The sequence below is a fragment of the Elgaria multicarinata genome, chromosome 7 (genome assembly GCF_023053635.1).
Source record: "Elgaria multicarinata webbii isolate HBS135686 ecotype San Diego chromosome 7, rElgMul1.1.pri, whole genome shotgun sequence".
NCBI lineage: Eukaryota > Metazoa > Chordata > Lepidosauria > Squamata > Anguidae > Elgaria > Elgaria multicarinata.
Window position 1 is genome coordinate 52,724,642 of NC_086177.1, and position 26,617 is coordinate 52,751,258.

At 41.3% G+C, this 26,617-nt stretch overlaps 2 protein-coding genes across 3 annotated transcripts in view; both read right to left on the bottom strand.

Annotated features, from left to right (window-relative positions):
• The window catches only part of ANKRD12 (ankyrin repeat domain 12), a 61,233-nt gene extending 60,115 nt beyond the window's left edge, over window positions 1–1,118 (bottom strand). For both annotated transcript variants that reach the window (XM_063130562.1, XM_063130561.1), the window contains exon 1: window positions 956–1,118. The gene's annotated coding sequence lies outside the window, so the exon portion shown is untranslated. The remainder of the gene's footprint in view (window positions 1–955) is intronic.
• A 9,989-nt stretch (window positions 1,119–11,107) lies between these two features.
• On the bottom strand, window positions 11,108–25,166 carry NDUFV2 (NADH:ubiquinone oxidoreductase core subunit V2). The gene is made up of 8 exons (XM_063130571.1): window positions 25,061–25,166; window positions 22,776–22,841; window positions 19,649–19,711; window positions 19,450–19,566; window positions 18,602–18,770; window positions 14,312–14,421; window positions 13,497–13,573; window positions 11,108–11,265 (listed from the first exon to the last, which is right to left on the bottom strand). The coding sequence occupies exons 1-8, from the start codon at window positions 25,100–25,102 to the stop codon at window positions 11,172–11,174; spliced, it is 738 nt and encodes a 245-aa protein (XP_062986641.1). The 5' UTR covers window positions 25,103–25,166; the 3' UTR covers window positions 11,108–11,171.
• Between the last annotated feature and the right edge of the window lie 1,451 nt (window positions 25,167–26,617).

Sequence of the window (26,617 nt, forward strand, 5' to 3'; positions counted from 1 at the left end):
CTTTTAGAAAAGGCTGACAATGCTGCAGACCAGTGCTATCAGCATTATCATTATTACTGAACGTGATTCCCCCCACAAAAAATAGGAGCCTCAGCACGGGGCGGAGAAAACGTATCAGGACACAGCCCCACAAGGAGGGAGTAGCAGTTGACAGCAGCGGCAGCCATGGCTCCAGCTGCAGCAGCCACCGTGACAGGCTGGGAGCAAAGGGCTGTGTGTGTGTGAGAGAGAGAGTGTGTGTGTGTGAGAGCGAGAGAGAGAGCGCGCTTTCTTCTGACTGACAATCCCAGTAAACCGCTTCAAAAGCTTGGGGGACACTGAGGGAAGGTGTGTCAGGAGACCGCAGAAAGGGATCGTGGCGTGTTCCGTGAAAGGGGGTTGCAGTACCTCCATTACGAGGAAAGGCAGCGCAAGAAAGGGGGTGGGAAGAAAGGGGGAGACTTCTGTCTCTGTCTCTCCTTTTCAAGCGCGAAGCCAAAGCACGGTGGGAACGGGCTAGAGCCAAAGGAGTCGGGTTCACTTATCTACAAGCCAGACCTCCCTCCCTCCGCCCCCACTGGTGAAGCCAGGGGGAAGGTTTGAGGGGCACATACTAGGATGGGCTTCTGCGCGTGGGGACAGAGGCACACACCCCTAGGAAGGCACTGAAAGGGGCGGATCTCCACTCACAACAGAAAAAGGGTAGGAATGGAGCCACATTGGCAGAAAAGGGGCAGCTTGTCAAACACAAGGTGACACAAGGAAGGGGAAGGGAGACTCTCAGACCGGCGTAAAGCCATTACAACAGCTGCTTCTTCTCCCTCAGTTTCTTCTGCCCGCCCTCACCCCGATCTCAAAAAGGGGTGTCATCCATGCAATTGCCGCTGCCACCGCCTCTTCTCGCCACCGCCCCCCCACACCCCACCCCACCCCCGCGAGTCTGCGGAGGCGATACTGGTTTGTTTCCTCTCCTTACCTTCCCTCAGCGGAAGGGAGGCGACTCCTCAAAAGACGTGCCGTCCTTTAGAAGAGAGCCGAATTCCTCAGCCGCCTCCTGCCAGTTAGCGGCGCCCGGAGTCTCAACCCCGTTGCGATAGCCACGGTAAGAGTCGGGTTTTGACGACACCCCTTCCCTGCCCCTCGGCTCAGTCGCTCCCCTTTCCCTTCCTTCTCTCTGCCTCTCCCCCCCCCCCTTCTCTCAAGCCCGTCAGAATGTCGGTTTGTGACTAGCCATTCGGATTGGCTGAAGCGCTGTTCACGTGATCACAGACGGGCAAGAGAAACGAGTAGGCACGCGCTGCCGTCGTGAGCGTTAAAGAGGAGGAGGGGTGAGAGGTCAACGGAGTAGGGGCCAGCCTCATAATTGGCATTTCAAATAATTTCTAGGCATGTCAGAGCAGAGATTTAACCTTCTTCCCAACGTACACACACGGAGAGAAGGGAATAACGGGCCCTGACACGATTAGAGGGCGGAGACAGAAAGAGACCCAGTGCGCAGGCGCAGCCATCGGCTCCTTTTCTTTTTGGGTGGTGCGGCTGGAACTTTCTGGAAAAAGCAGCGACGGTGGCCCCGCGGGGGGTGGGTCTCCCAAGGGCAGGCAGAAAGAAGAGGGTAGTGCGCGGACCTGGCTTCCTCCCGAGAGCCGAACGGCAGGCAAGACATGCCGGTCCCGGAGCCGCTCACTCAGGTTACTCCCTTCCCGTGGGAAGGGCTTTCCGGCGACGGTGGCGCAGTGAGTTTTTAATAAACACCGAGTGCGCATGCGTGGCCGGTCTGAGACGCTCCACTGCATCCTAATAAAACCGCGCGTGTCGTGGGAGGTGAGGGGAGAGCGGGCGGCGGCGGATGAGCGCAGGTCTTTGCCCTGCTGAGGGCTACAGCCGGCCTCTTTGGAGGCTGAAGTACGAAAAACGTGAGGCGAGCACGTTGCACGAGCGACTGTGCTCTTGCCTTAGTCACCGCATGGCTGCTTAGGGTCTGTCGCCTGTATAGCAACATCTCGAGGTAACTTTTGCTTTTGAAAGAACAACAGCGTAAGAGTGGATAATACAGTGGGGGCCTATGGTCTGCGATAGGCTTCTTGCAGCTCCAGCACACCTACTGTTTCCCCCCAGTTTGAGTCTGCTGTTCCCCCCCCACACACACACATACTCTGTTTCCTTAGTGAGTCTAGTGCTGGGGGCTTTAACGTTTGTGCATTGTTGTGCTATTTCAGTTCATGTATCTTTTCACCTGTATCTTTATTATGCCGGCGAAATCTCCTGCCCCGCCTCCTAAGTTCGCCTTTCCCTGCAGTTAATTATATATGATACCAAGTCATCTTGTCTGCCTCCTGAGGAATCTGTATAATGACCAAGTAGCAACGGTAAGAACAGACCACGGAACAACGGACTGGTTTAAGATTGGGAAAGGAGTATGGCAGGGTTATATACTCTCACCTTACCTATTCAACTTGTATGCAGAACACATCATGCGACGTGCTGGGCTTGACAATCCAAGGTTGGGGTTAAAATCGCAGGAAGAAACATTAACAATCTCAGATATGCAGATGATACCACTTTGATGGCTGAAAGAGCGAGGAGGAGCTGAGGAGCCTTATGACGAAGGTGAAAGAAGAAAGTGCAAAAGCTGGGTTGCAGTTAAACCTCAAAAAAACCAAGATTATGGCAACCAGCTTGATTGATAACTGGCAAATAGAGGGAGAAAACGTGGAGGCAGTGACAGACTTTGTATTTCTGGGCGCAAAGATTACTGCAGACGCTGACGGCAGCCAGGAAATCAGAAGACGTTTATTATTTATTTATTTATTTATTACATTTCTATACCGCCCAATAGCCGGAGCTCTCTGGGCGGTTCACAAAAATTAAAACCATTTACTTCTTGGGAGGAGAGCAATGACAAATCTTGATAAAATAGTTAAGAGCAGAGACACCACACTGACAACAAAGGTCCGCATAGTTAAAGCAATGGTATTCCCCGTAGTAACCTATGGCTGCGAGAGCTGGACCATAAGGAAGGCTGAGCGAAGGAAATAAATGCTTTTGAACTGTGGTGTTGGAGGAAAATTCCGAGAGTGCCTTGGACTGCAAGAAGATCAAACCAGTCCATACTCCAGGAAATAAAGCCAGACTGCTCACTTGAGGGAATGATACTAAAGGGAAAACTGAAGTACTTTGGCCACATAATGAGAAGACAGGATACCCTGGAGAAGAGGCTGATGCTAGGGAAATTGGAAGGCAAAAGGAAGAGGGGCCGACCAAGGGCAAGATGGATGGATGATATTCTGGAGGTGACGGACTTGACCTTGGGGGAGCTAGGGGTGGTGACGGCCGACAGAAAGCTCTGGCGTGGGCTGGTCCATGAAGTCACAAAGTGTCGGAAGTGACTGAACGAATAAACGAATATATATATTATATGGCAGCCTGAAACTGCGCAATTACTGCACTCAGTCGGAGTTTCTAATGCCTCCAAAATTATCCAACAGTTTTCAGGCATCAATGCTGTGTGTGTGTTTCTTAATTGAACATCTCCATATTTAGAAGAGGCTGAGTAGGGTGAGGGGTAACTTTGATATTAACATCTGTTCCTAACCAAAATGCTTACATCTGCATAATTTGTAAAGTTAAAGAGATGAAACTTGGCACAGTGGTAGCTCTTAAGAAGGGCTTTAGCCATGCCAAGTTTGAATCCGATCTGTTCATGCCTTGATTTTAAGGATATTTTAAAATGGAAATTAACAGAAATGCTTACATCTGCATAATTTTTAAAGATAAAGAGATGCAACTTGGCATGGTGATAGCTCTTAAGGAGGGCTTTAGCCATGCCAAGTTTGAATCAGATCCCTTCATGCCTTGATTTTTAGAATTTTTTTAAATCCCCCCCCCCCACCCATCAACCATTCTCCTGATACTCCACCAAGGATCTGTTTTCCTTTACTTTGATAATGTGCAGCTGTGCATCTCCAGTTCATAAAAACAGATCTACTGGGGTCCTCAGGGACGTGGGCTCCTTCACCCCCCCTCTCTAGCTTTATTGTGATTGACTGATATAACGTTTCATTGACTGGGCTATATTTCTGCGGCCAGTGAGGGTGGGGTTGGAGCAGTAAAAAGTCTGTTCAACCAACTGAGCACAAATCTATTCATTCGACATGGCGTGCTGGAGGAGAACCACCCTGCCATCCCCTTTTGTCAGCAAGACTCCATTCAAAGCACACCCAACAAAGAAAAGAGAAGACAGCAATATACGGAGGCTTTAAGGGTGCATTAAATCCACTTAGGGAAAATAATCCAGACTTTCCCCGCACCAAAATAATAAGCAAAACAGAGGAAATGAGGCAAGTAGGGTGCAGGACACGGATGACGTCATGTGAGTCCCACGCTGCAATACCAGATACGAGACATGGAGAGAGTGCGTTAAACCACTGGTGTGATGGAGCTCTTGGTGTTCCCTTGCATCTGTTTAATAGCGGGTAGAACCTTTAGCATCACCGGTTTCGAGAGCAGGAAAAACAGTCGGGAATGTTAATTAGAACCTAACTGTTCTTATTTGAAGCACAGCCCTTAAATTAAAACACTATTTTAAGCTGTCAATTTTTGGCATTATGCAGTTCAGGCTTTAACTCTATTTAAAGAGGGCAATTGAAATTCTAATCCCTTTCTTGCCCATACAACCAAATGTAGAGACACATCTATAAAATTACGTTTACATGAAAGGAGCCATTGCTAAAAGAAAGCTTATTTTACCCTGATTTTCTTAAGATGCCTGTAAGATAGGATTACTGCCAAGTAGTTAGATAAATGATTTTTTCTTTAAAGAGTGCTTTCTGATAGGATAATTAGAGAGCAATCCCATGCCCCGTAGAGAACTTCTAGGGGGCACAGGATTGTTCGGTTTCCTGGCTATGAGATCAGAAACAGGGCTCCAACCTTGGAGCCAGAAAACCAGACACCCCTCCCAGCTGGCATGGAGAGAACCGTGCTGGCTATCTTTCTGCGCTCAGTAAAGGGAGTGAGGAGATGGGGGAAATGGGGGCATGAAGGGGAAGAGACTGGGGTGGCAGCCATACAACAAATCCTATGGCTGCTCCAGCCTCATTCCCTTCCCGTTCCTGAAGCCTCTGCTAGACAGGGGAAAATGCCCATCTAGCTTTAATGCAGAGCAGGAGCACACTGCGCCTCCTCTGCATAAGATACTCTTATGTAGTATCTTATTTGGGGATTACAAGTACCCAAAAGGTTTACCAGTACCCAGGATGGATCACATAGGATTGTGCCCTGAGTTGCTCAAGTCTTTTTATAAGATAAATTAGATTATAATAAAACCTTTAAAATCTCATGACTAAAGCACAAAACTGTAAACCAGCCTTCTGCAACATGGGTTCCTCCATATGTTCCGGCCTACGACTCACATCAGCTCCAGTGAACATGGCTGGAATGCTTAGAGTTGTAATACAAAACATCTGGAGGGCACCAGTTTGAGGAAGGCTGATATGGGTATAGCCAGAATTTGTCAGCTTAGGCGTCAACTGGTAGCTTTGAATTTAATGCAGTGGAGAGTCCACAACTTGTTTTGTAAGCCTCTCACAACATTGATTAATAGTAAACAAAGCAGCTGAACAGTCTTATATATAGTATTAAATAAACCCTCTCAAAATCCAGGGAAAATTGATGTATTTTCTATAATTTTATCTGCTTACCACCATGCTAAGATGGAGTGAACACTAGCAAGTGGAAGTGGTAGTATTTTTGGAAACTTCAGTTAGCAATTTTAAGAAAAATGTTTCTTGCTTACTTAGGCCACAGCTAGACCTAAGGTTTATCCTGGGATCATCCAGGGTTCACCCCTGCCTGAGCACTGGATCCCCTGTGTGTCACCTAGATGAACAGGTTTGACCCCTGGATGATCCAGGGATAAATCTTAGGTCTAGCTATGGCCTTAGACAACTTGATATGAAGAACACAGCTTATTTCATTAAAGCAGAAATGTCTGGTATCTTTTGCAGATGTTTAAAATAGCTTCCATTTATTTTTTAAATTCTAAACATCAAATCCTTTCCACCTGTAGCAGAGATGGGGAACCTGTGGCCCTCCAGATGTTGGACTGCAGTTACCATAATCTCTGACCACTGGTCATGGGGCTGATGGAAGTTGAAGTCTCACAACATCTGTAGGGCCACAGATTCTCCACCTCTGCTGTAGGTGAAAAGGCTTTGATGTTAGGAACTCTCTGAAACCCCAGCCAGTCAATGGTCAGGAATGCTGGGAGTTGAAGTCCAAAATATCCAGAAATCTACTTTCTACCAATCCCTGACCTACAGAGCACTAATCCATCTCCTTTAGTGCTGGTGGCGTAGATTTTAAAGAGCCAGTGTGCTAATGCCACCAAATTTCTAGACACCAGGATGATCCAGTGGTTAGGATTCTTTTGTCCCTGTGGAAAGATACAACCTGATCCTGACAGTTACGGCTGCAAATCTATGAGTACTTTATGTTATTATTATTTATTTATATAGCACCATCAATGTACATGGTGCTGTACACATTGTATGTACTTACAAACAATGAGATTTAATTGGAACTTTACTGCCCTTAATGAGCTGTTAGCCCTGGTGACAATATAAAAGCCAAAGCTGTGGTAACTTAGAAAAAATAAATCAAAGTTACCTTGCTTTGGGTGATTCCTCTTAAGAAGAAGTTATGTTGTACAACATTCTTCTAATCTAGTGTTAATTGGAAAATGCATTAATTTCAAGAGCTCAAACAAGGTTTTTACAGAAGACATTCCCTTTTACAATAGTTAGTGAAGCATCATTTTTAACTTAATTGAAGTGGGGAGAAAAGGGAAGAAAAAATAGATATGAGTTGATGGGTAATTTGATACATTGGGTTGTAGGACTTTAGCTACTGGGTCAACGTTGGCATTAGATTAATCAGTTTTAATTTTTTTCAGCCACACCTACTTTGTGTCATGTTTGGCTCTCTTTTCTATACTGCATTATATATACATGGTCCTCTGCTGAGCACCAGTCTTTCAGTGACTGACAGAGTGGTTTAGGGTGCAGTCCTATGGGTGGTGCCCCCATGAGATGGAAGTTTCTGAACTCCGGCTTATGTGTATCAAATGCCCTGCTGAGCTGCTGCTGGCAGGATGGGAGGAACAGTGGAGGTGATTTTTGCCTCTCCATTTTATGTTTTGATTTTTCTTCTAGAAGGACCTCTGACCCTATCAAGAGAGGGACTGGGGCTGGAGAGTCCATCAGATTCATATGCTGGCTCCTCCCCGCCCACTGGCACCCCCTTTCTGACCTTTCCAAGGCTGATTTTGTGTCCTTGGGAAGAAGCCACTGCTGTTCTTTCTGCTGTTGCAAGGGTGCAAGGGGAGGGATTGGATACCCGAGTCCCTCTTCCAAAGGGGGCACTGTCTATAGCCTTGACGTTCTCCTGGAACTATAGGATTGCCCTCTGCATTCTCTTTCTCTGTTCCCTTCTTTGTATTCCAGGAATAACTGAAGCAGGTACTACAGGTCTTACTTCTAAGATTTATTAGTTCCCCTACAGCTAAGAGCTCTAAGGGCAACATGCAATAAAAACACAAATAAAATCAAAATCCATATAAAACAAAACAAAACAGCGTAATAAAATAATCAGTTAAAAGCTGCAGAGGCTAAAATAGGCATCATAAGATTAAAAATATCAGTGATAAAACTACTTAGTGTAACATAGCAGCAGAAATAAAGAGCATTAAAAGATACAAGAGAATAAAAAGGTCTCTACCTGGCGCTGAAGAAAATATCAAAAGTAGTGCCAGGTGAACCTCATAACTGAGGGTTACTAAAACATCCCAGACCTGAGTAGCCATCCACCATACTTCGGCATGTGAAGACACTGAGCAGAACTTGTGATGATCTCAGGAATTGAGTAGAAATATACGGGAGGTTGGAGCTACAGTTATTCATATTCTTCTGGTCCAACTATAGTTTCAGAAGTGATTTTGCTAACTTCTTCCTTTAAGGAAACTGGGACCACTCCCTCATAAGAAGGAATTTATAACTTCCTGAACACAGCTAGATATAAGCCACAAGGGGCAGGCAGACAGCTGGTTGTTCAAACTTTATGACACACCTTGTCCACATGCTCAGGTCCTAAAAGCTGAAAGTCATTCAACAATACTGCTTTGCTCCCATCACCAGCATAGAGTAAGCTTGATAATGAGCTCTTACCTACGTTTGAATTAGATGTGTTTTCCTCCAACTCATCCTAGTTGTGTCTGTTTGCTTCATTGCCCTCAGCCCAGATAAATACTAAGTAATAAATACTGTAAAGCGGGAGAAAACAGGAATGATTGTCTCCAGAATATGTGCTTCAACAGGAGCACGCCTTCTTGAATCCATTAGCCTCCCAGGATGGACATCCTAATAGGTCCCCCACCCTTTTAGAGAAGAATAGTTACTGCAATTTATGCATCAAATTACCAGTACCCATAAGCCAGAAGATGTTGCTAATGGACTTGATGAGGGCAAACAAATTGAAGCTTAATCCAGACTGGTAATCTTGGTTAGTTAAAAGGCAGATCAGGGAATAGGGATCCAACCAATGATAGATGGGGTTATATTCCCTCTGAAGACTCAGGCTTGCAGTTTGGGTATAGTTTTGGACTCACCCTTGAACCTGAATGCCAGGTTTCAGTAGTGGCTAGGAGTGCATTTGTGCAGCTTAGGCTAGTGTGCCAACTGCACCTGTTCCTAGAGACATCTTATCCGGCCACTTCACACATTGCAAAATTGCATCCTGTTTGGGCCTCTGTAACACACACTATGTGAGACTGTCTTCAAAAACTGTTCAGAAACATCAGCTGGTCCAGAATGCTGCAGCCAGGCTCTTGACTGGGGATGATTACAGGGAGCATGTTACAGTGAAAATGTTACAAGATTAAGGTGCCACAATACTACTTTTTGAAAAGTTGTTACATTTTTGTGGACTAAAGCACACTTCAGTTTGAGCACACTTTCAGCTTGAGCTGACAGATTATATACATAGGTAGAGCTAAAAATGTGTAAATAGCGGGACCAAAAGGATAGTTGCCATGCACAAGAGCAGTGATTGTGATCAATGATCACCAATCATTTTAGCTTGACATAAATACTTGAAAGACACTCCATTAACTATAGTATCTTCAAGAGGATGACTTTGCAAATGGTATACTATTTCACTTATTTGATAAAAGTTTTAGAAACACATTTAGTCAAGATGATAATAAGAGTTACAATTTTTCAAATCATGGATTTGTTTCCTGATTGAATCACTCAGCAGCACTTTCAAATATCATCCAAATACCAAGCCTCTGTGTGTTTATTCAGAAATAAACTGGACTGACTCACTCAGCAACAGTTTCACATAGCTTCTAAATACCAAGCCTCTACATGTCACTCACAAGTAAGCAGGGAAGTTTCTACCCGCAAGTAAGCAAGACTGAATCACTAACACACTTCCTCCTCAGCCCTTGCCCCTATTACTTGCAGGGAAAAGCTCTCCCAGTCAGCAAACCAAGTTATACCTAATATATTTTATGTTCCTAAAGTAACAAAACGATTTTAGATTCATAAAGAATCATTAAAAAAGAAAGCATTGGATATTTTTTCTGGAAAAACGTTTTTCCATGGCTTCACAATTTTAGGTAATTTTACATCTGTAGTCTATCAAGGCATTTGTTTGCAAACACACAAAGGTTGTCATAGGTTTCCCAGACCATTTATGAACTGTGTAAACACAGTGTGACAAAAAGACTGCTGACAATAAAGCACAACATATCCAGAGTAAAATTCTGGCATCAGCATTCTGTGAGAGATGTTTGTTAACAGTGAATGCAATTGGTGAAAATTAGAAATCGAGGCACATTAATATTCTAAGTTAAAGTTTATTAAAGATGATTTAAATTTTGTATTTTTATTGACAAAGGTAATTAATTTTCTAACTAGTATTCAGAGTATTGAAAGGCTGTGCTTTATGTCCCTGAGTTTTTGCCAGCAACATCGAGTCAGTGACTGAACTGCTCCTAAAACATGTTTAAACACAGTTGCTCTAAGGAATATGAACATCTGTCTAACCTCACAAGAGCAGCTTTTAGATGCTTTAAAAATAACTTTTCAGAGGATTGTGCAGAAGCAATCTTGAAACCATAACGATAATCTCAAGTTCTAGCCGGAGATTGCAATTTTAATTCAAGTGTACACTTTTTCAAGTAATAGCAAGTGTGTATGTATATTACATAATATTTTAAATAAGCAAAAATAACTCACTGACTCCTAGTGTACTGTTATCCACCTAGGTTGTACACACATTAATGGGGTTTGGGGAGAAAGAACTGTCTACAGAGAACTAAAGTAAAATATTTTACTTAGAGGAATGTGCAATAAAGTTTTTCTGTTTAGGATTCTCCAGTATATCCCATGATCTGACAGAGTTTTGGATTCTTATGTTATACTCCTACTATTGTCAGCCTGATGACTCAATCATAAGACTCATGCCACTAGTCCAAAATCAAAAGTATAATCTTAAGCAAAGAACTATTTATATTATCATAAGGCTATTCTCCTGTTTTGAGGCAGTTAGATGTCTAAGTCATCTAATTTGTACAAATAGTGAAAGAATAAAAGTGCCTGAAGGAACAGAGCGTAAGGCGATTCAAGCAACTAAACAAAAACAAGATAAGCAAGGAATTGAAGAGGTTTATCTATTGTGGTTAGAAACATCCTTTAAGATAATGCCAAACTTGTATAAGAAATGTTGCCTTATTGAAAATTTGTAAGCTTAGATCGGGTGCAGCAGTTTTCTCTCTCCACCGAGTTCACGTTCTACCACATGAAGAGGGCTATCAAAATGTAAAGTTTTCTATTAAGTTACCTACACTAAATGGTGTTTATGGTTTGGCCTCAAAGCCATTTTCCTTATTTTTAGTTATGTGAAATGCTGTTACTTTTCGGTTAGAGTGGAGGTAGGTGGCTTTTGGAATTCATGTTTTTATTTCTCTCTAACAAAATTGATAAACTTTAATGAAAATGAAACAAAGTTTCAATTCCAAGTGATATGTCTCTACTATTTGAACTGTCCTAAAGAAACATTACTCATATTTTGATTTGCCCACAGTTCAGTTTTTATTTCACAAGCAGTTTCTTACAGCAAAAACAACAGTCTTAAAGGTCTGACCGAACTCCAAAGCCAGGTTCCTTGGGTGGCTCTGTCAGAGAAGTGAGACCACCAGCTGGCTCACAGGAAAAGCGTCCATTCCTGAAAAGGAAGAGAGCAATTAACTGCATTACTCAATATTGCACCACTAGTGTTCAAGGATGATAAAAGTCTGACTCCTCTTTGGGCTGACATTTTTTCCAAGTTTTAGATCAGTAATAAATTGAATCTCTGAAAATATGAACCTAAATACAGATTTAAATCCATCAAACTGCCATATGCAAACTACGGTTGCCGTCCTATGCACACTTACTTGGGTAAGGTTCCATTGAAGTCATTGGTTCTTTATTAATGCAAGATGGATGTTCAAAAAATGTATTGTCAAATGACTGCATGTTACATTTCTATCCTGTCCTTCTCCCAAGTATCCCCATATGATTTTTGCAGCAACCCTGTGTATCATGTTAAGTTGAGAGAGTAACTGGTCTAAAGTCACCCAGTGAGTGTCATATGACTGAGGGGGATTTGAACCCTGGTCTTAGTCTCTAACACTGTACCAAAGAGGCATATCATTCATTTCTGGAGCAAACATAGCATCTTAACTTCAAGGTACAATAGAAGAGTGTTCTTCACTATTTTTAAAATAGGAGCCACTTTGACTCCAGGCACCACAATGGAGGCCATTCCCACCGCAAATCCACATTGCCTGCTATCATACATGCATTCCATTTCTACTCCACCTCCAGTGGCTGTGCAGTGCATCACTGCAACAAGCCAGTCACTTTGCTCTTGGCCTCATACCCCATCACAGCTAATGGGCTGATTGATTCCGCATTCCCCACCTTGGTAAGTGGCAGATTTCTGGATTCCCAATCCCTAAAACCTCCTCCAATAGCCCAGTTCACAGCAGCCAGCCCATCTTTAAAGCAAACGAAAATGCAAAGCTAGAGAGAGCCCTGCTAAGAGTGAGCAGTTACTGCAGAGAGATCGCTACGCTGGAGATTGGGAGCTGCCACTGGCTCTTGGGTCTAGCAAATACTACTTCTAAAAAAAAGTGCCTGAAGTCTGAGGAGAGTTATAATTTGACTGTACTTAACAAAACGATAATCATAAATGAGTCAGTCTAATCAGGAGTGCAACACAGCCACTAATTTCCACTAACTTCAGTACACATTTTCACCTATGCAGTGTCAAACTGCCTTGATCACTCTGGCTGGGCATACATTTTACATAAAGCTTTAAGCCTGCCAAATAACGGCCCGAATAAACAGACTAGGAATTAAGTTACATTCATTTCAATGGATCTACTTGAAGTAGAACTAAAATTAGATTTAAAATTAGATTTAAAGGGATAAATGCAGTTTTACTTAAGCAATATAAGAAATCAAGTCCATCTCTTTGAAGTTTGGCAAAAGTCAGTGTTGTTCAGAATCATTTCAATGCCATTTTAAATTCCTAACATATACACTTTGGCAATAAGGAACAGCCTCTTAATTGCAGTTTAGTATTGTTTAGTAAAAGCATTTATAAATTGCTTTTCTGCCTACCAGGACCCTCAAAGTGATGTATAATTTTAAATAAAATAAAAACAAAATTAAAAAACATTTTTAAAAACCAGTCAAAATAATATTAAGATCCATCAAATGCCTGACAAAACAGTTTAGTTTGATTGCCTGCCTAAAACTCAGTAGGAATAAAGCCAATCTGACCTACCTAGGGAGGGTCTTCTATACTTCAATGCTGCTATGGAAAAGGTCCTATCTGAAGTTCCCACCAACCTAGTCTTGGGTGGTGCTACATGCACCTGGGTTTAGGATGAAGACTACAAATGACTGGCCGACTCATACAAAAGGAGGCAGTCTTTCAGATATTCTGGCCCCAAGCTATTTAGGAGTTTATAGAGGTCAAAACCAACACCTTGAATTGGTCTCAAAAACAAATTAGATGCTAGCACAGTTCACTGAAGGCTGGTGTTATATGGACTTTAAACAGCACACCAGAGAACAGCCTGGTCCTCACATTTTGCATTAGTTGTAATTTCCAAACGCTTTTCAAGGGCAGCCCCACATAGGGCATGTTACAGTAGTCTAAATGAGAGGTAATTAAGTCATAGAGCACCGTGACCAGATCTGCCTTCCCTAAATAGGGGCACAGCCAATGCACCAGTTAGAACTTGGGTGGTCACAGCAGCCACCTGTACTTCCAGAAGCAATGTTGCTTCCAATAGCACCCACAAGCTGAGAAGTGTCTGTAATACTATTTATTTAGTGTAGTGACCTGTGTTTTGTTTCTATTTTCCTCACCACAATTATTATATTGTACAAATAAAATACCGTGGTCCAGGTGTTGGAACTTTTCCAGCTTTCAGTTCATCAATTATGTCTTCAATGTCTTTTGTTGTCAGATCTTCCTGTAATGCAAAATAAGGAAAAATTTAACAATCCCCAAATAAAAACAAGAGTCCTGTAGCACCTTAAAGACTAATAAATGTATTATGACCAAAATTGTCATGGACTAGAGCCCATGAAAGCTTATGGCATAATAATTATATTAGTCCAATGAGCTACAGGCCGTTTTTGTTACAACTACGATTCTGAAAGTTATTCCCTAAATAAACAATCCTTACAGTTGATGATATTCATCACAGAACTAAAATAACTAGCAGTGCAATAAAATTAAGGGCTTATCTACCATACTTGCCTTGCTGACCTGAAAAATGTTATACTCTAATTATATTGGCATCTGAAAATGTAGGCATAATTATAGCTTCGAAGGGGGCACATTTCCTTGTTGTCCAACAATGATCTGGTAAATCACCTATAAATTGTCAATATGGCTGCCATGTATATTATGAGAAATACTGATGCCCTCACCCTTTTCACACAGCAAACACTAGTTCATATCCAACCCATTTCAGCAATTATTTTATTAATATAAAATTTAAGTTAAACTGAATTAACCAAGCATGGTACATTAGATTTATCATCATATGACATATGACCAAAGTTAGAGCAGAGACTCCTGTTTTTAATAACCAACGTTTTTTCAGCCTCTACAGACTTAGGTAATACATACAAACACATACACACAGCAAGGGCAGTGTAACACTGACTGCAACATTTTTCTGTGAAGTCTCACTTATACTTACATAATAATTATCATTTATTTGTACCATTGGTGCATTAACACAAGCCCCCAAGCATTCCACTTCAATCAGAGTGAAGAGTTTATCCGGTGTTGTTTCCCCAACTTTTATACCTACGGAAAGATTAGCTTAATTTGTAATAAAGCAAAAACAAAAAGTAGCAATAAAACTAAACGAAAACAATTTTTCGTAAGTTATTTGCCCCAGTACAGACAAGGGTAAAATGCACATGGTCGCAGTTTGTGTACACAATTTCTCAGCCTGATCTAGTGGGTAGAGTTGCATTCCATCTTGTAGGTCTATAGCTGTACACACCTGGCTTCTACAGCAGGCTGAGGAATTTAACTTTGCAGTGCACACACTGCTGGATCAAAACTAGTGTGTATAAACTTTAGCCCAGTTTAAACCTTTTAAAGAGAGCCAGTGTGGTGTAGTGGCTAAAGTGTTGGACTGGGAGTCTGGAGATCCGGGTTCTAGTCCCCACTCAGCCATAGAAACCCACTGGGTGACTTTGGGCCAGTCACAGACTCTCAGCCCAACCTACCTCACAGGGTGGTTGTTGTGAGGATAAAAAGGAGAGGAGGATTATGTGTGCCGCCTTGGGTTCCTTGAAGGAAAAAAAGGCAGGATATAAACACAACAGCAACAACAACAACAATAATAATTTAAAAACCTTTAACCCTACATTAAAAAGCTCAGTCTCTGAAGATAGCATTTTAAATGCCTTAAACATGGAATTTGCTACTTGAATTTGCCATTTCTCTATTATATTACCACCTGAATAGCAATAGTATCCTGCTATCATGACAGAAATACACATACTAGTACTGTAATACTAGCGAGGCAGGTACCTACTAGGAGGAGGGCTTTCTCCACTCTGGCACCCCGGCTGTGGAATGAGCTCCCCAGAGAGGTCCGCCTGGCGCCTACGCCAGCTGAAGACCTTTTTATTCTCTCAGTATTTTAACACTTAATTTTAACTTAAATTTAAGTTTTACTTTTCTAACTCTGTATTTTAATCTTATATCAATTTTTGCTGCATGTTTTTATCCTGGTTGTGCTTTTTATACTGTATTTGTGTTTTTAAACTGTTGGTTGTTTTATTATGGTTTTAATTTTTGTGAACTGCCCAGAGAGCACTATTGGGCGGTATAAAAATGTAATAAATAAATAAATAAATATGTTTAGGAAGGACTTACGAGGACCTAATGCTTTATCCCTCTTCCATGATTCAGATCTATGAAGGTTGCACATGTAGTGATGTCTTATAGTATTAAACGTTATTAGCTCTTTAATACAAGTGTGGTAGGGGGATGGGAAGATGACGTGTAGTCTTCCACTTCCACTGTACTTCCTGGGGAAAGCAAATCTAGCCACAGTGGTCAATGCCTTCATTACCTCTCAATTAGACTGCTGTAATGTGCTTTATGTGGGATTGCCCAGAAACTACAACTAGTACAAAATGTGGCAGCCAGACTGTGAATTGGCATGTCCTTAGAGATCATATCTCACAAGTCTTGATCAAACTAAACTGACTTCTAATTTGGTTTCAAGCAAATTCAAGGTGCTGATTTTAACCCATATAAGCTGCCTTAGGGTCAGGAAATCTTCTGTATGAATTTACCCATAATCTGCAATTTTAATTAGAGGTCATGTTATGTATCCCACTCTTAAAACAGGCTAGGTTGGTGGGTACAAGAGACAGCCATTTCTGTAGCAGCAGCCCACCTATAGAACTCCCTCCTACGTGAAGTTAGATTGGCTTTATCTTTAATAAGTTTTACATGGACAGTCAAAACTACTGTTTTGTCAGGCAATATGGATTTTAACATTGTTCTAGTTTGTTTTTTAAAATAGTTTGTTTTGGCTTTTACTCTGTTTTTATAGTATTATATTGCTCTTTGGTGGGCAGAAAAGCGATACTATTATATGCTGATGATTATATACAGAGAGCCAAACTGTAGAAACTGTAGCATTAAAGGAGCCACAGCCTTTTAAACACTGGAAGAGAAGATACTGAAAGGGGAGAGAGGAGGTAAAACACAAGGATATGCTCCCTGAGTAATTTTTAAGGCAACTTCAGATTGTTCTGTATTTCTAGTACTTCTGACACAGTAGAACTTGCTGTTTAACAGATTGGTGTGCCAACTGCTATCTCCACTTGCTGTTTTTACTACTGGTCTGTGCCCCTCCTGCACCTTCAGAACCCTCTGAGTAAGAACAGTAGGAGCTCCTATCATCTGGATCTCCTGAGCCTTATCTGCATGATAAGAGTAACAAGATGCAGGCAGTTTCCAACTAGGCCCCAGAAGGCAAAACCTTCCCTGTAAGCCCAACAACTTCTGACTGCTTTATAGCCATTTTAAAGAAGATCAGGTCCAGTGATGTGGGTTTTCTGGAAAATATTCCAATGCAAATCAGGCTAACTTGCATAACATCATTTGCATAGGAAACATTTCAGTTGGAAATGTTCTAATGCCCTGGATGGGCAACTTTTGTCCCTCCAGATATTTTGGCCTTCAACTCCCATCATCCCTCACCATTGGCTATGCTGGCTAGAGCTGATGGAAGCCATCAGCTAGAACAAATGGAGAGTTACAAGCTGTCCTCTGTTGCCCTGAGAGATTGTAATTTAGCATGTTTATTTTGCTTGTATTTAGTAAACAAAGCTAAAAAATTACCCCATGTTAATTTTTTGTCTCAAAACACCACAAGTATTCGACCTGAAATATTTGAGGGAAAAATAAAGGCATACTTAACTTAAATGTTATATAGAAATTTTTAGTCGAATACTTGTAAAATTTTAATAGTATGTACTTCTCTTTCATTGTTTAAAGTTAATGGGTACTGAAAATTGTTGACACACTAATTTTAGCAACTTAAAGAATTGTGCACATGCTGACAGCCACTCCGCTATTTCAACAGAGTTAACTCTCTTCAGCAAAGATTGTTGGGGCGCCTTTAGTTTTGTTCTCTCTATTTGTTAGTTTCATTTCACTCTGAGACATAGATGTATTTCAGTGACAGGTGTATTATTACACATACTTGCTAAGGATAATCACCTGAATAACATTAATTATAACTTTGAAACTGCTAAGCTTGCCTAATATTGTATTTTTACTAATGAACTCATGAAACAGATTCCCCCCACACACACACAGAAAAATAAAGTACTGGAGAAGTTTCTGCCCCATATCACTGATCAGATTACCGGTCTATTTCTTGGAGGCCCATTAAGGCCTGTTTGATTTGTATATGCATGCAGCTTGTTTTCATCACTGCTGATCATTATTAAGAATCATTAAGAATTTGTGCCTGAGTTCTCATTTTCATTTTCCCTTCTCATCCCCTTTCCCTTCTGTCTCATGTATTTCTATATTGTAAGCCTAAGTGCAGGAATTATCCAAATTTTATTAATTTGTAAACTACGTCTGAGAGTCTCTCTGGCTGAAGAGGGGTATAAATGAAATAAAAAATAATTAAAACTATTAGTTTTATTGTGGACCTCTTTTTCACATAAAACAAATTTGTATGTACCTACAATTATATAAATTGCTATCAGTGTATAACCCAAGTTAATTTAACACTTTTAAACAACTGACAATTTAAGTGATGAATCTTTCACATTTTAGTTTGATCCTAAACTCTTGAGAATATTTACTCAATTCAGTAAGAGTAACTCTACTTTTATTTAAACGTCCAGGATGAAAACAAGTGAAACTGGAAGCAGAGAAAATTACAATAGTCTTCATTTATTTCGAAGCCCTACCAAATTCTCTGAAAGCATCTTGTCATGGAGTCAAGCCTCATCCTTGACAATGGAACAAGTTTAAACTGAATTTATCAATTAGTTTCAAGAGATGCACTTCTTGCTCCTGTGCTGCACTGATTTTTATTTTATTTTATTTAATCCGAAGTGCAAAACTTTGCTTCTGAATTTAAATATTAATTTTCTCTGTGCCCAAAGTATTGTACATCTTCTTCATTAAAATTTTCCTGATACTTCCAGCCAAATATTGCTGGGTTATTTCAAATCAATTTGCACCCACCTCTATAAGACCTTAGGGCAAAACCGTTTTATTATGGTTTTAATTTTTGTGAACCGCCCAGAGAGCTTCGGTTATTGGGTGGTATAAAAATGTAATAAATAAATAAATAAACTTGGTCAGTCACTACCACAGGTATCTCTCCTCCATCATGATACATATTACAGGATTATGCAAACTGGATTAAATAAGCAAGAGCAATACAAACAGCCTGCACATTACAGGGGAACTACGGTTTGCATCATACCAAGCTTCTTCTGTATGGCTTCTAATATGCTATCTGAGTCTCGCAGCATGCAAGGTGTGGTGGTGCAGACCTGGATATGGTATTTTCCAACAGGTTTACGATTATACATAGTATAAAAGGTTGCTACTTCATAAACCCTCATGGGAGGCATCTGCAGAACCTCAGCAACCTATAACAATGAGAGAAAAGAACTTGATTCTTTCAGAACAAAAAATGAGCAACTAATGCCTATATTTTCAAAAGTGATTGCAATCCCAACTATTGTCTGAAGCCTTTTATTTCTTAGCCCACAGAATTTTCCAGAGAGTGCAATAGTAACTTGAGTTTGATTCAAAGGTAGTTGTTATTGCAAAGCACAAACTGCTAATACAATTCCTTTCCAAAATTAGTGTCCTCTCCAAGTTTGATGTTTTACAATGTTTACTTGGTAGCATTTTAAAAGTTGTTTTGATAGGTGTTAGATTTTAAAACTGTTAAAGTTATTTGCAGACTAAGTAACCTACCCTACTTTTTAAAAATAAATAAACACAATGTAAATTTATTTTTCTGTTCCTTGGTATAGTGCTGAGTGTATTATCCCAGGGCCCTGGGGAGCATTCAGTGCACTTTTACTCAGAAACTTAAATGAGAATATCACACAACTTAATTAAAAATTCAGAATATAGAAACTTTCCATTAATTTAAGACAGTAAGGTTAAAAAAAAGATAATTCACACTACAGCATATTTCACATAGCCTTGTACCAAACTGAAATCTTACTAATACTATTTTGGGGGGTGACTGTTTTCAATAGCAGTAAAAATTAGTTTTATGGTAAGAAAAATATTCAAATAAAGATAGTGATATACCTTATTCATAGCTGATATAGGCAGCCATCCATTCTGTCTTTGGGCTAGATCCAAGACTGGAATCACTGCTGCAGATCTGTGTCCCTCTGGGTAGTTATTTATTATGGCCTCTATCCTCTGTCAAAATAAAATACTTAATACAACACCCCAAAATTTCAGTTTGCTGTAGAAATACAGCTTCTCACTCATTATGACATACCTTATAGTTTTCAGGTGTAAAATCAAACGGGGTACTTGGGTTGTTTTCAGGACTATCTCTGTGCTGTATATTAAAAAAAATGAAAGTTACATATCTAGAAAAACAATTTTCAAGTGGTCAGATGCAGAAAGGACAGGCCTCTTGTAACAGAGTAGTTGTATAGAAGAGGTTATTTGGACAGATGCAGCTTCTCATGTAGGTATGAAAAGATGTACTTGCAAAAAGTTAGTCTTAACTATTACAACTATTATCAACTGACTACCTATTATTTGCCTGTGATCAAATATTCCATGAAATCAAGAATATAAGTGGCAGCTTACCTAAATTTCATTATGCTGCCATTTATCAGAAAGGCTGCTTGCCCACTACCCCAGCAGCAGTCAGAGGAAAACCTAGCAGCATAACAAAGCTTCTACTACTGGGCATCTGCTATTAACTACAGACATATCTAAAGAACACAAACAAGAATCGAGTGTTTTATTTCAATTTTAATTTCATATTTTACAAAGATGTTAACTGTAGGCTGGTCCAAATGTTCCAGGATAAAAGCCAACAAGAATTCTTCAGAGAACTGTTTACTTTTATAGAAACTTGGTCTAACACTGTTAAGCTATATATAGGCCCAGTTATTTACAAGATTACTGGAATGCTTTCCCCTCTCCTCTCATGATAGGAGACCTACAATGAGGAAAACAATAACTGTATTCACATGAATAAGAATTATAGGTGTGCGGTACAGCTATAGATCTCATTAGATGTCTTGCCCATTGCCTCTGCTTCCATGTAGCTGACCCTACATATAGTTAAAGATTACTACAGTATTCTGAATCGCTTCACATAGCCTTGCATCCAGCATTTCTTACCTTCCGTAACAGCTCTTCCAGAGCGTCACTCTGGATACTTGACCTAGAGGGGTGGTTTCACCAATTTACCCCAGAGCCCTCACCACCACCACCACCTCCCACACTGTAATGGAGAATCTAGGGAAAAGTAGAGGGATGGTGGATTGGTGAAAATCATGTCAGCAGAAATGCTCAGCTGGATCAGAAGCCTTCCATGGACAGAAACAGCCCTGTCTACAGAAGGCAGATTCTGGATCCAGCCCATATTTTCATCTACCACATCAATATCTGGGTTAAAAAACAATGCCATGTCCATTCTCAAAACATTAGAAAGCCAGTACAGGCAACAGCTTTCAGACACAACTACTGGAAGCATAGTAGATATTCAAATAGCTTTTCCCACCTAACACTGACCAGGATCCTATTATACTTATACTAATTCTGGGCCAGATCCATTGAAACGACACCAATGGATTAGAATGGAGTGAGTGATGCTTGCACAATTACAAACCAGTAAAAGGTACCACTTTGCTTATTTTGTATTCCCCTTTCTCTAGTTACTTCCAATTGACTCTCCTAAATCACCTCTCTCAGTCTTTTCCTTCCCCTCCTCCTATATTCCTTTATGAGTAAACAACCCTATTGGTCACATCTGACCCCTCCTCCTTGGCCCTCTGCTCTACTCTTTCTATGCAGAGTCCCTTGGTGAGCTTTCAGTCCCACCTGCATGCTGTTGGCACCCAGCTTTACTTCCCTCCTCTCCAATCCTGCATCTCCAGCTGCATCTCCTGTATTTAGACTTGGATTCATTTTCTCAAGCTCAGTACACCCAAGACTGAACTTCTCATCCATGCAGACAAATCCTTATCTTTTCTTTCTATTAATAATGTCACCATCCACCAAATTAAAAAGGTGCAGGGCTCTGGCTTTATCTTTGACTCCTCTATTACCCATATTCAATCTAGTACTATATCATGTTTAGCCTCCTCTTACAATACTACAAAAATACAATCCTTCCTCTCTGTCCTCTTAGCAAATGACTCATGTCCTAGTCATTTCTCACCTAGACTACTATGAACATCTACTTTCTGGTCCTCTGTTGTCTCACCTTTATTGTCTCACCTCTGTCCAGCACTCTGCTTCCAAAATAATTCTCCTCTCATTGCTTTGATCACATGACACCTCTCCCTAAATCCCTACACTGGCTTCCTCTTCACTCCTAGCTCCAGCACCTTGTCCTGACCTTCAAAAACTGCAGCAGCCTTCCCCTCTTTAACTCTCCACTGTTATATCTCCAGCTTGCCCCACCATCCTGTCCTCAAAGCCCCCTTCTCTCTTCCTGCCCTGTGTGCTTGGAACTGCCTCCTACATCACCTGTGTGATGCCACCTCTCTTCCCTTTCAAATCCCTCCTCAAAACCCACCTTTTCTATGAACAGTGTTAAAGTAGCAAATACCCATTTTTTTCTGGAAAAGAAAACATTTCTTCCATGGCTTCAAAATTTCCAGAAATGAAACAGCTCTACATTATCCTAATTATACATTTCAAATTTATGTCAGCATTGGTCTGTACCACAGTAACATGGGAAGGTGCCTTATATTAAGTCAACCTATTGGTCAACATAGCTTAGTATTCTCTACAATGATTGGCAGCATTTCTCCAGGATTTCAGGCAAGGGTCTTTCCTAGTCCTATCTGGAGATGCCAGGGATTGGATACAGGACCTTTTGCATGGAAAATATGTGATCTACCATTCAGCTACAGCCAACAAAGTTTCATATCAGAAGTGGGCAGAGCATAGCAGTGTGCATTGCAATTGTGCCATACAACACAGGCAGAATTTCTCAAACCCTGCCACATGATATCATACATTGCTGAGTGGGGTTAATGATTCTATTTTGATACCTTTGTGCTAGATATTTCCTGCCTGTCAGTGTAGGTAAGCAGAAGAACTTTTTTCCAACATTGACTACAAATAAGCAGAAATATGTGCTGCTTAACAGCTCCAGGTTAATAGTATTGCTACAGTTACAAGACAGATACATAACTCCAACACCCAACTAAATGAAAATTAGGGCTTCTGCACTCACCTGAAGTCACTGAAATACATTCTCTCTCAATACAACCTTATCTGCACACATAACAATGTACCATAACAAAAAAGAAAAATCCCATTAACGTACCCTTATCTTTGCTGAGAAATACAGTTTGTAATATTACTGTGTAAAGGATAGAGTATTTCTAATCAAAGGATTCATTAATAAAAGCCACATACCAATTACTTACCACAAACAAAGCTCCACCACCACCACTGCGTGCAGCTGTTGCATGAAGGGAGCGAATCTGTGTCACCTACAAACCACATTTTATAGAAGGTAAACAATTCATTTTTCCAGGTACAGCTAGAGTTGGATCTAGACTTAGTCATTCATGAAATCAATGTAATTTAATTTAGTCATGAATAACTTTAATCCTACTAGTTTCAATGGGTCTATTCCATGAATGATGTATATAATATAATAGAAGTGCAAAGTAGATAATGTCATGGGGGGGGTGGGTGTCAGGAAGCCCAGAGCAGGTGTAAGATTAAGGGCCTGCGGCCTTCTTTTAAGAATTGTCCCAAAATGTCCCTTTCCCACAGGAACTATAAAAGAGAAGTCATAGCAAGACTGCCCAATGCCCATACCAACCTACCCCAACGTGGGGCCCTCCAGATGTGTTGGACTGCAACACCCATAATTTCCAGCCAGGATGGGAAAATTTATATAAAATAAACCTAGAGGTAAAATTTATGTAAAATAAACCTAGAGCAGGTGATTCCAAAAAAAGACATGTTGGATATAGGCAGAGGACAGCATGAATGAGCTTAGAAACTAGTTTAGATCTTTAGATAAATATTCCAAAGAATACTAACACTGCAATCTATCTTTATTGAAACAATTTATTCCAGTAGTTTTTCAAACACCAGCCACTTTTGAGATCCACGGGACTTTGCAACAATTTGAGGTAAAAAAGATCAACCATTTTAGGAGTCTGGATATAAATGCAAGGGACAGCGGAGGAGAATTTAAAGTGAAACTAAGGGCATGTCTAGACCAGGCGATATCCCTGGGATCGCCCTGGGGATCATCCTGTGCATCCACATGACACACAGGGGATTTCGGGGGCAGGGAGGGATGATCCCTCCCTTGCCCCGGGATAACTGGGATGGCTTTAATCCCTCACCCCACCCTAAATAGGGAATATTTTGTTTCTGTACCTGCTGTGATTCAAATTGCCTAAATTTAATTTTTTAAAGAACTTTTAAATTTATCTAAATAATGAAATAGTTAACCATTCAAAAATCCATGTACCTGTTTTGTTAATGTTTATTTAATCTTCTGGTTAGTTTCCTTTTACAACAAGCTTAGTACAATTTGGTGGTGGTGTTTCTGGCACATCATGACAAAATATCGTGATTAACAGTTGGAGCAGGTTCATTTACTGAATGACTTCACAAATTCATTCTGCTTTAGTACTAAAATAACCAACTTATCCCATGTTTTGATGAAAATTAATTTGAAAACAATTCAGAATAATTGCTTAGTGTGTACTGACCTGATGAAACCAACATCTCAGTTAAATAGAATCTTCCTCACTAGTGATTTAAATCATTAAAATTGATACCTTAAGAAAAGTGATTTAAATCATGATTTTAATTAATTTGATTCAGATCAAATCAATCCTGGGGTATTCTGTCTTTAGACTTGGAGGTTGTGTACAGTTATTGTGGCCAATAATAGCAGCCCAAAGACCCATCATCTGTTTCAACCTGTTTAACTGCCATCTCAAGGCCAAACTAGACATAATCGCAGCAGACCTACCTACATGTTTAAACCTCCATTTACAGAAGGGTGTTTTTACTGCTGAAGTCCAGGCCATTCCCCCCTCCCTCCTGGTTTTTTTCCCACTGTCAGAAAAACAGCAGACGTAAAAGCGCAAGCAGGGAAAGGATTCAGACTCCCATCCAGGCTACACTTGCAACTCTCTTCCAGATCCATTATATATTTGCAGGGTCTGAGTTTGGTCTGCCGCCATCACGTGTATCTTGAACCTCAAGGTCTAACTACATGCAGATATGTACAATATAGACACTTCTGTATATGAAACGCTATTTCAAGACGGGGTGATTTTCAGAGAGGATACGCGCGTGGGAATTAACGCTTCCCCACTCCCCTTCAGCCAAGCCCCCACTGGACTTTTCCTTTAAAGGCAAGCATCCAGGAAAGCCTGGACCCAAAGCCGGCAAGCCTCAGGCACACAAGCCCTCCCAAGGCAACGGAAGAAAACCCGTTCCTTGGCATTCGTGTGCCCTGCTTATCCCACCCTACCGCCACCCCTATTTCTCTTCCACCGAGGGTGGACAGACATACCGGGGGAACTCTAGCACCTCCTCTTCCCCTCTAGAAAGGGAAGCCGTCCGCCGTGCCGTCCCCGCCGTGCCCTTGGCCTCTGCTGCCCTCCACCGACACTGCCAGGGACGCCCGCCCGGCCCTGGGAAAGAGGCGGCGTTTCCCCGGATGCCTCCTTACCGAACGTGCGAAGACGGCCCGAAAAGGAGCGGACAGCAACATGGCAGCGCCCGTCCCGGCCTGCTGCCGCCTGACAGACTCCTCGCTTGCTTGCCCCCCTCGAAGAAGCAGCGACGAGCCCGCGCGCCTCAATAACGCGCACGCAGCCGCAGTGAAAGCGGCGGGTTGGCTTGCAGGAAGAAGGTGCGCGTGCGCGTGTAGCTCTGCAGGCCGAAATGACGGGCGCGCGTCGCGTCCTCGAGAGGCGGAGCGCCCGGGATGGAAAGGCGGGGTTTCTTTCAGCCTTCGCGGCGTTGGCGGTCCGAGAAGGGACCTTGTTGTTGACGGAAGACGGTGAGCCGTGACGCTCTGCTCTTGTCTAGTCCGTTACGAAATCGTCATGCACAAATATGTGTTTCTTGTTGTTTACATTTTGGCTGTGCCAAAACAAAGCACCGCACCGCCAACACACACTTAGGATGCAACCCTATGTATGGTTAGACAGGGTTGGAAAGTCCTGGGGAGAAATGGGACTTGTAGTTCTCCTTTCCCTATTATGCATAGGATTACGCCCTTAAAAAAAAAATCTGCCAAGAGTTTTTTGCGCATCTCCAATAAGTTCATGTTTACTCAGATTTTTAGAGATGCTCCTCCCGACTCACACCTCCACTCACTCACTAGATGCTAATACGTATGGGTGAAGCGGGCATTCTAATCCGTGTTAGTGATGTAAGAAGTAAATGGGGCTTTTGGCATGCAATTGCCTTGCCTCATTCACGGGGCGGGGGGAGAGGGATCAGACGATGTTTTCCCACTACTTCCATCTTTTTTCTTTCCACAAAAAAACACAGTTAAGGAAGAAAAGACAGAATAGCTGCACAATGTCTTTTGATTGGTAGCACCGGGAGTCGTTTTTTCTAGAAGCATTCCTTGTCTGAGTTATTACGGTAAATGCTGTTTTCCCCGCCCCCGCCCCAATATGGGAAACATGCCCAGCTCCGTTTTTAAAACAAGAAATCCATAATGACAGATATTGCATTTACAGAAAGCAAAAGAGAAAATCCTTCCCTGAAAGAATGTTTTCTCATAACACCATTCTTTAAATGGTGTCTTAAATGTGCCTAGCAATTGCTCTTATAAAGTCATGGTGTCTGGTACAATAATATTAGGTTTCTATCTGACAATTCCCATTGCTAATTAACTTTGTTATAATCTCATCCCCAGAAGAGATTAAATGTTCTCAATTCCCATCTAGTACAGAGGGACAAATTTTCAAAGCAATCCCAGGGCCAGATGTTTCAAGTCCTCAGGAACCAAAATCAGGATTAAATCTTGACTTGCAGTACCCAAACTGTCACGTAATGGCAATTATGACCTGCTGTTTTTAGATTATTATTATTTTGCATATAAACAGCAGGCTTTAATAAACACTTAATCTGTGCATTTTGAACATCTAAGATGCGCAATTTTCTCTCCAAAAGAATGGTTGTAATGTTATTGTGGCTTCTAGATTAAAATATTTTACTTCTCATAACTAATCACTATATCCAGAGAGAGAGAGATGCTTACAGGATATCA

Coding starts and splice junctions, on each gene's coding strand:
- NDUFV2 (XM_063130571.1), bottom strand. CDS start 25,102: ATGTTGCTGTCCGCTCCTTTTCGGGCCGTCTTCGCACGTTCG. Junction 18,771..19,449: donor CTATATCAGCTATGAATAAG/GTATATCACTAT, acceptor TCATTGTTATAG/GTTGCTGAGGTTCTGCAGAT. Junction 14,422..18,601: donor AGCCATACAGAAGAAGCTTG/GTATGATGCAAA, acceptor ATCTTTCCGTAG/GTATAAAAGTTGGGGAAACA.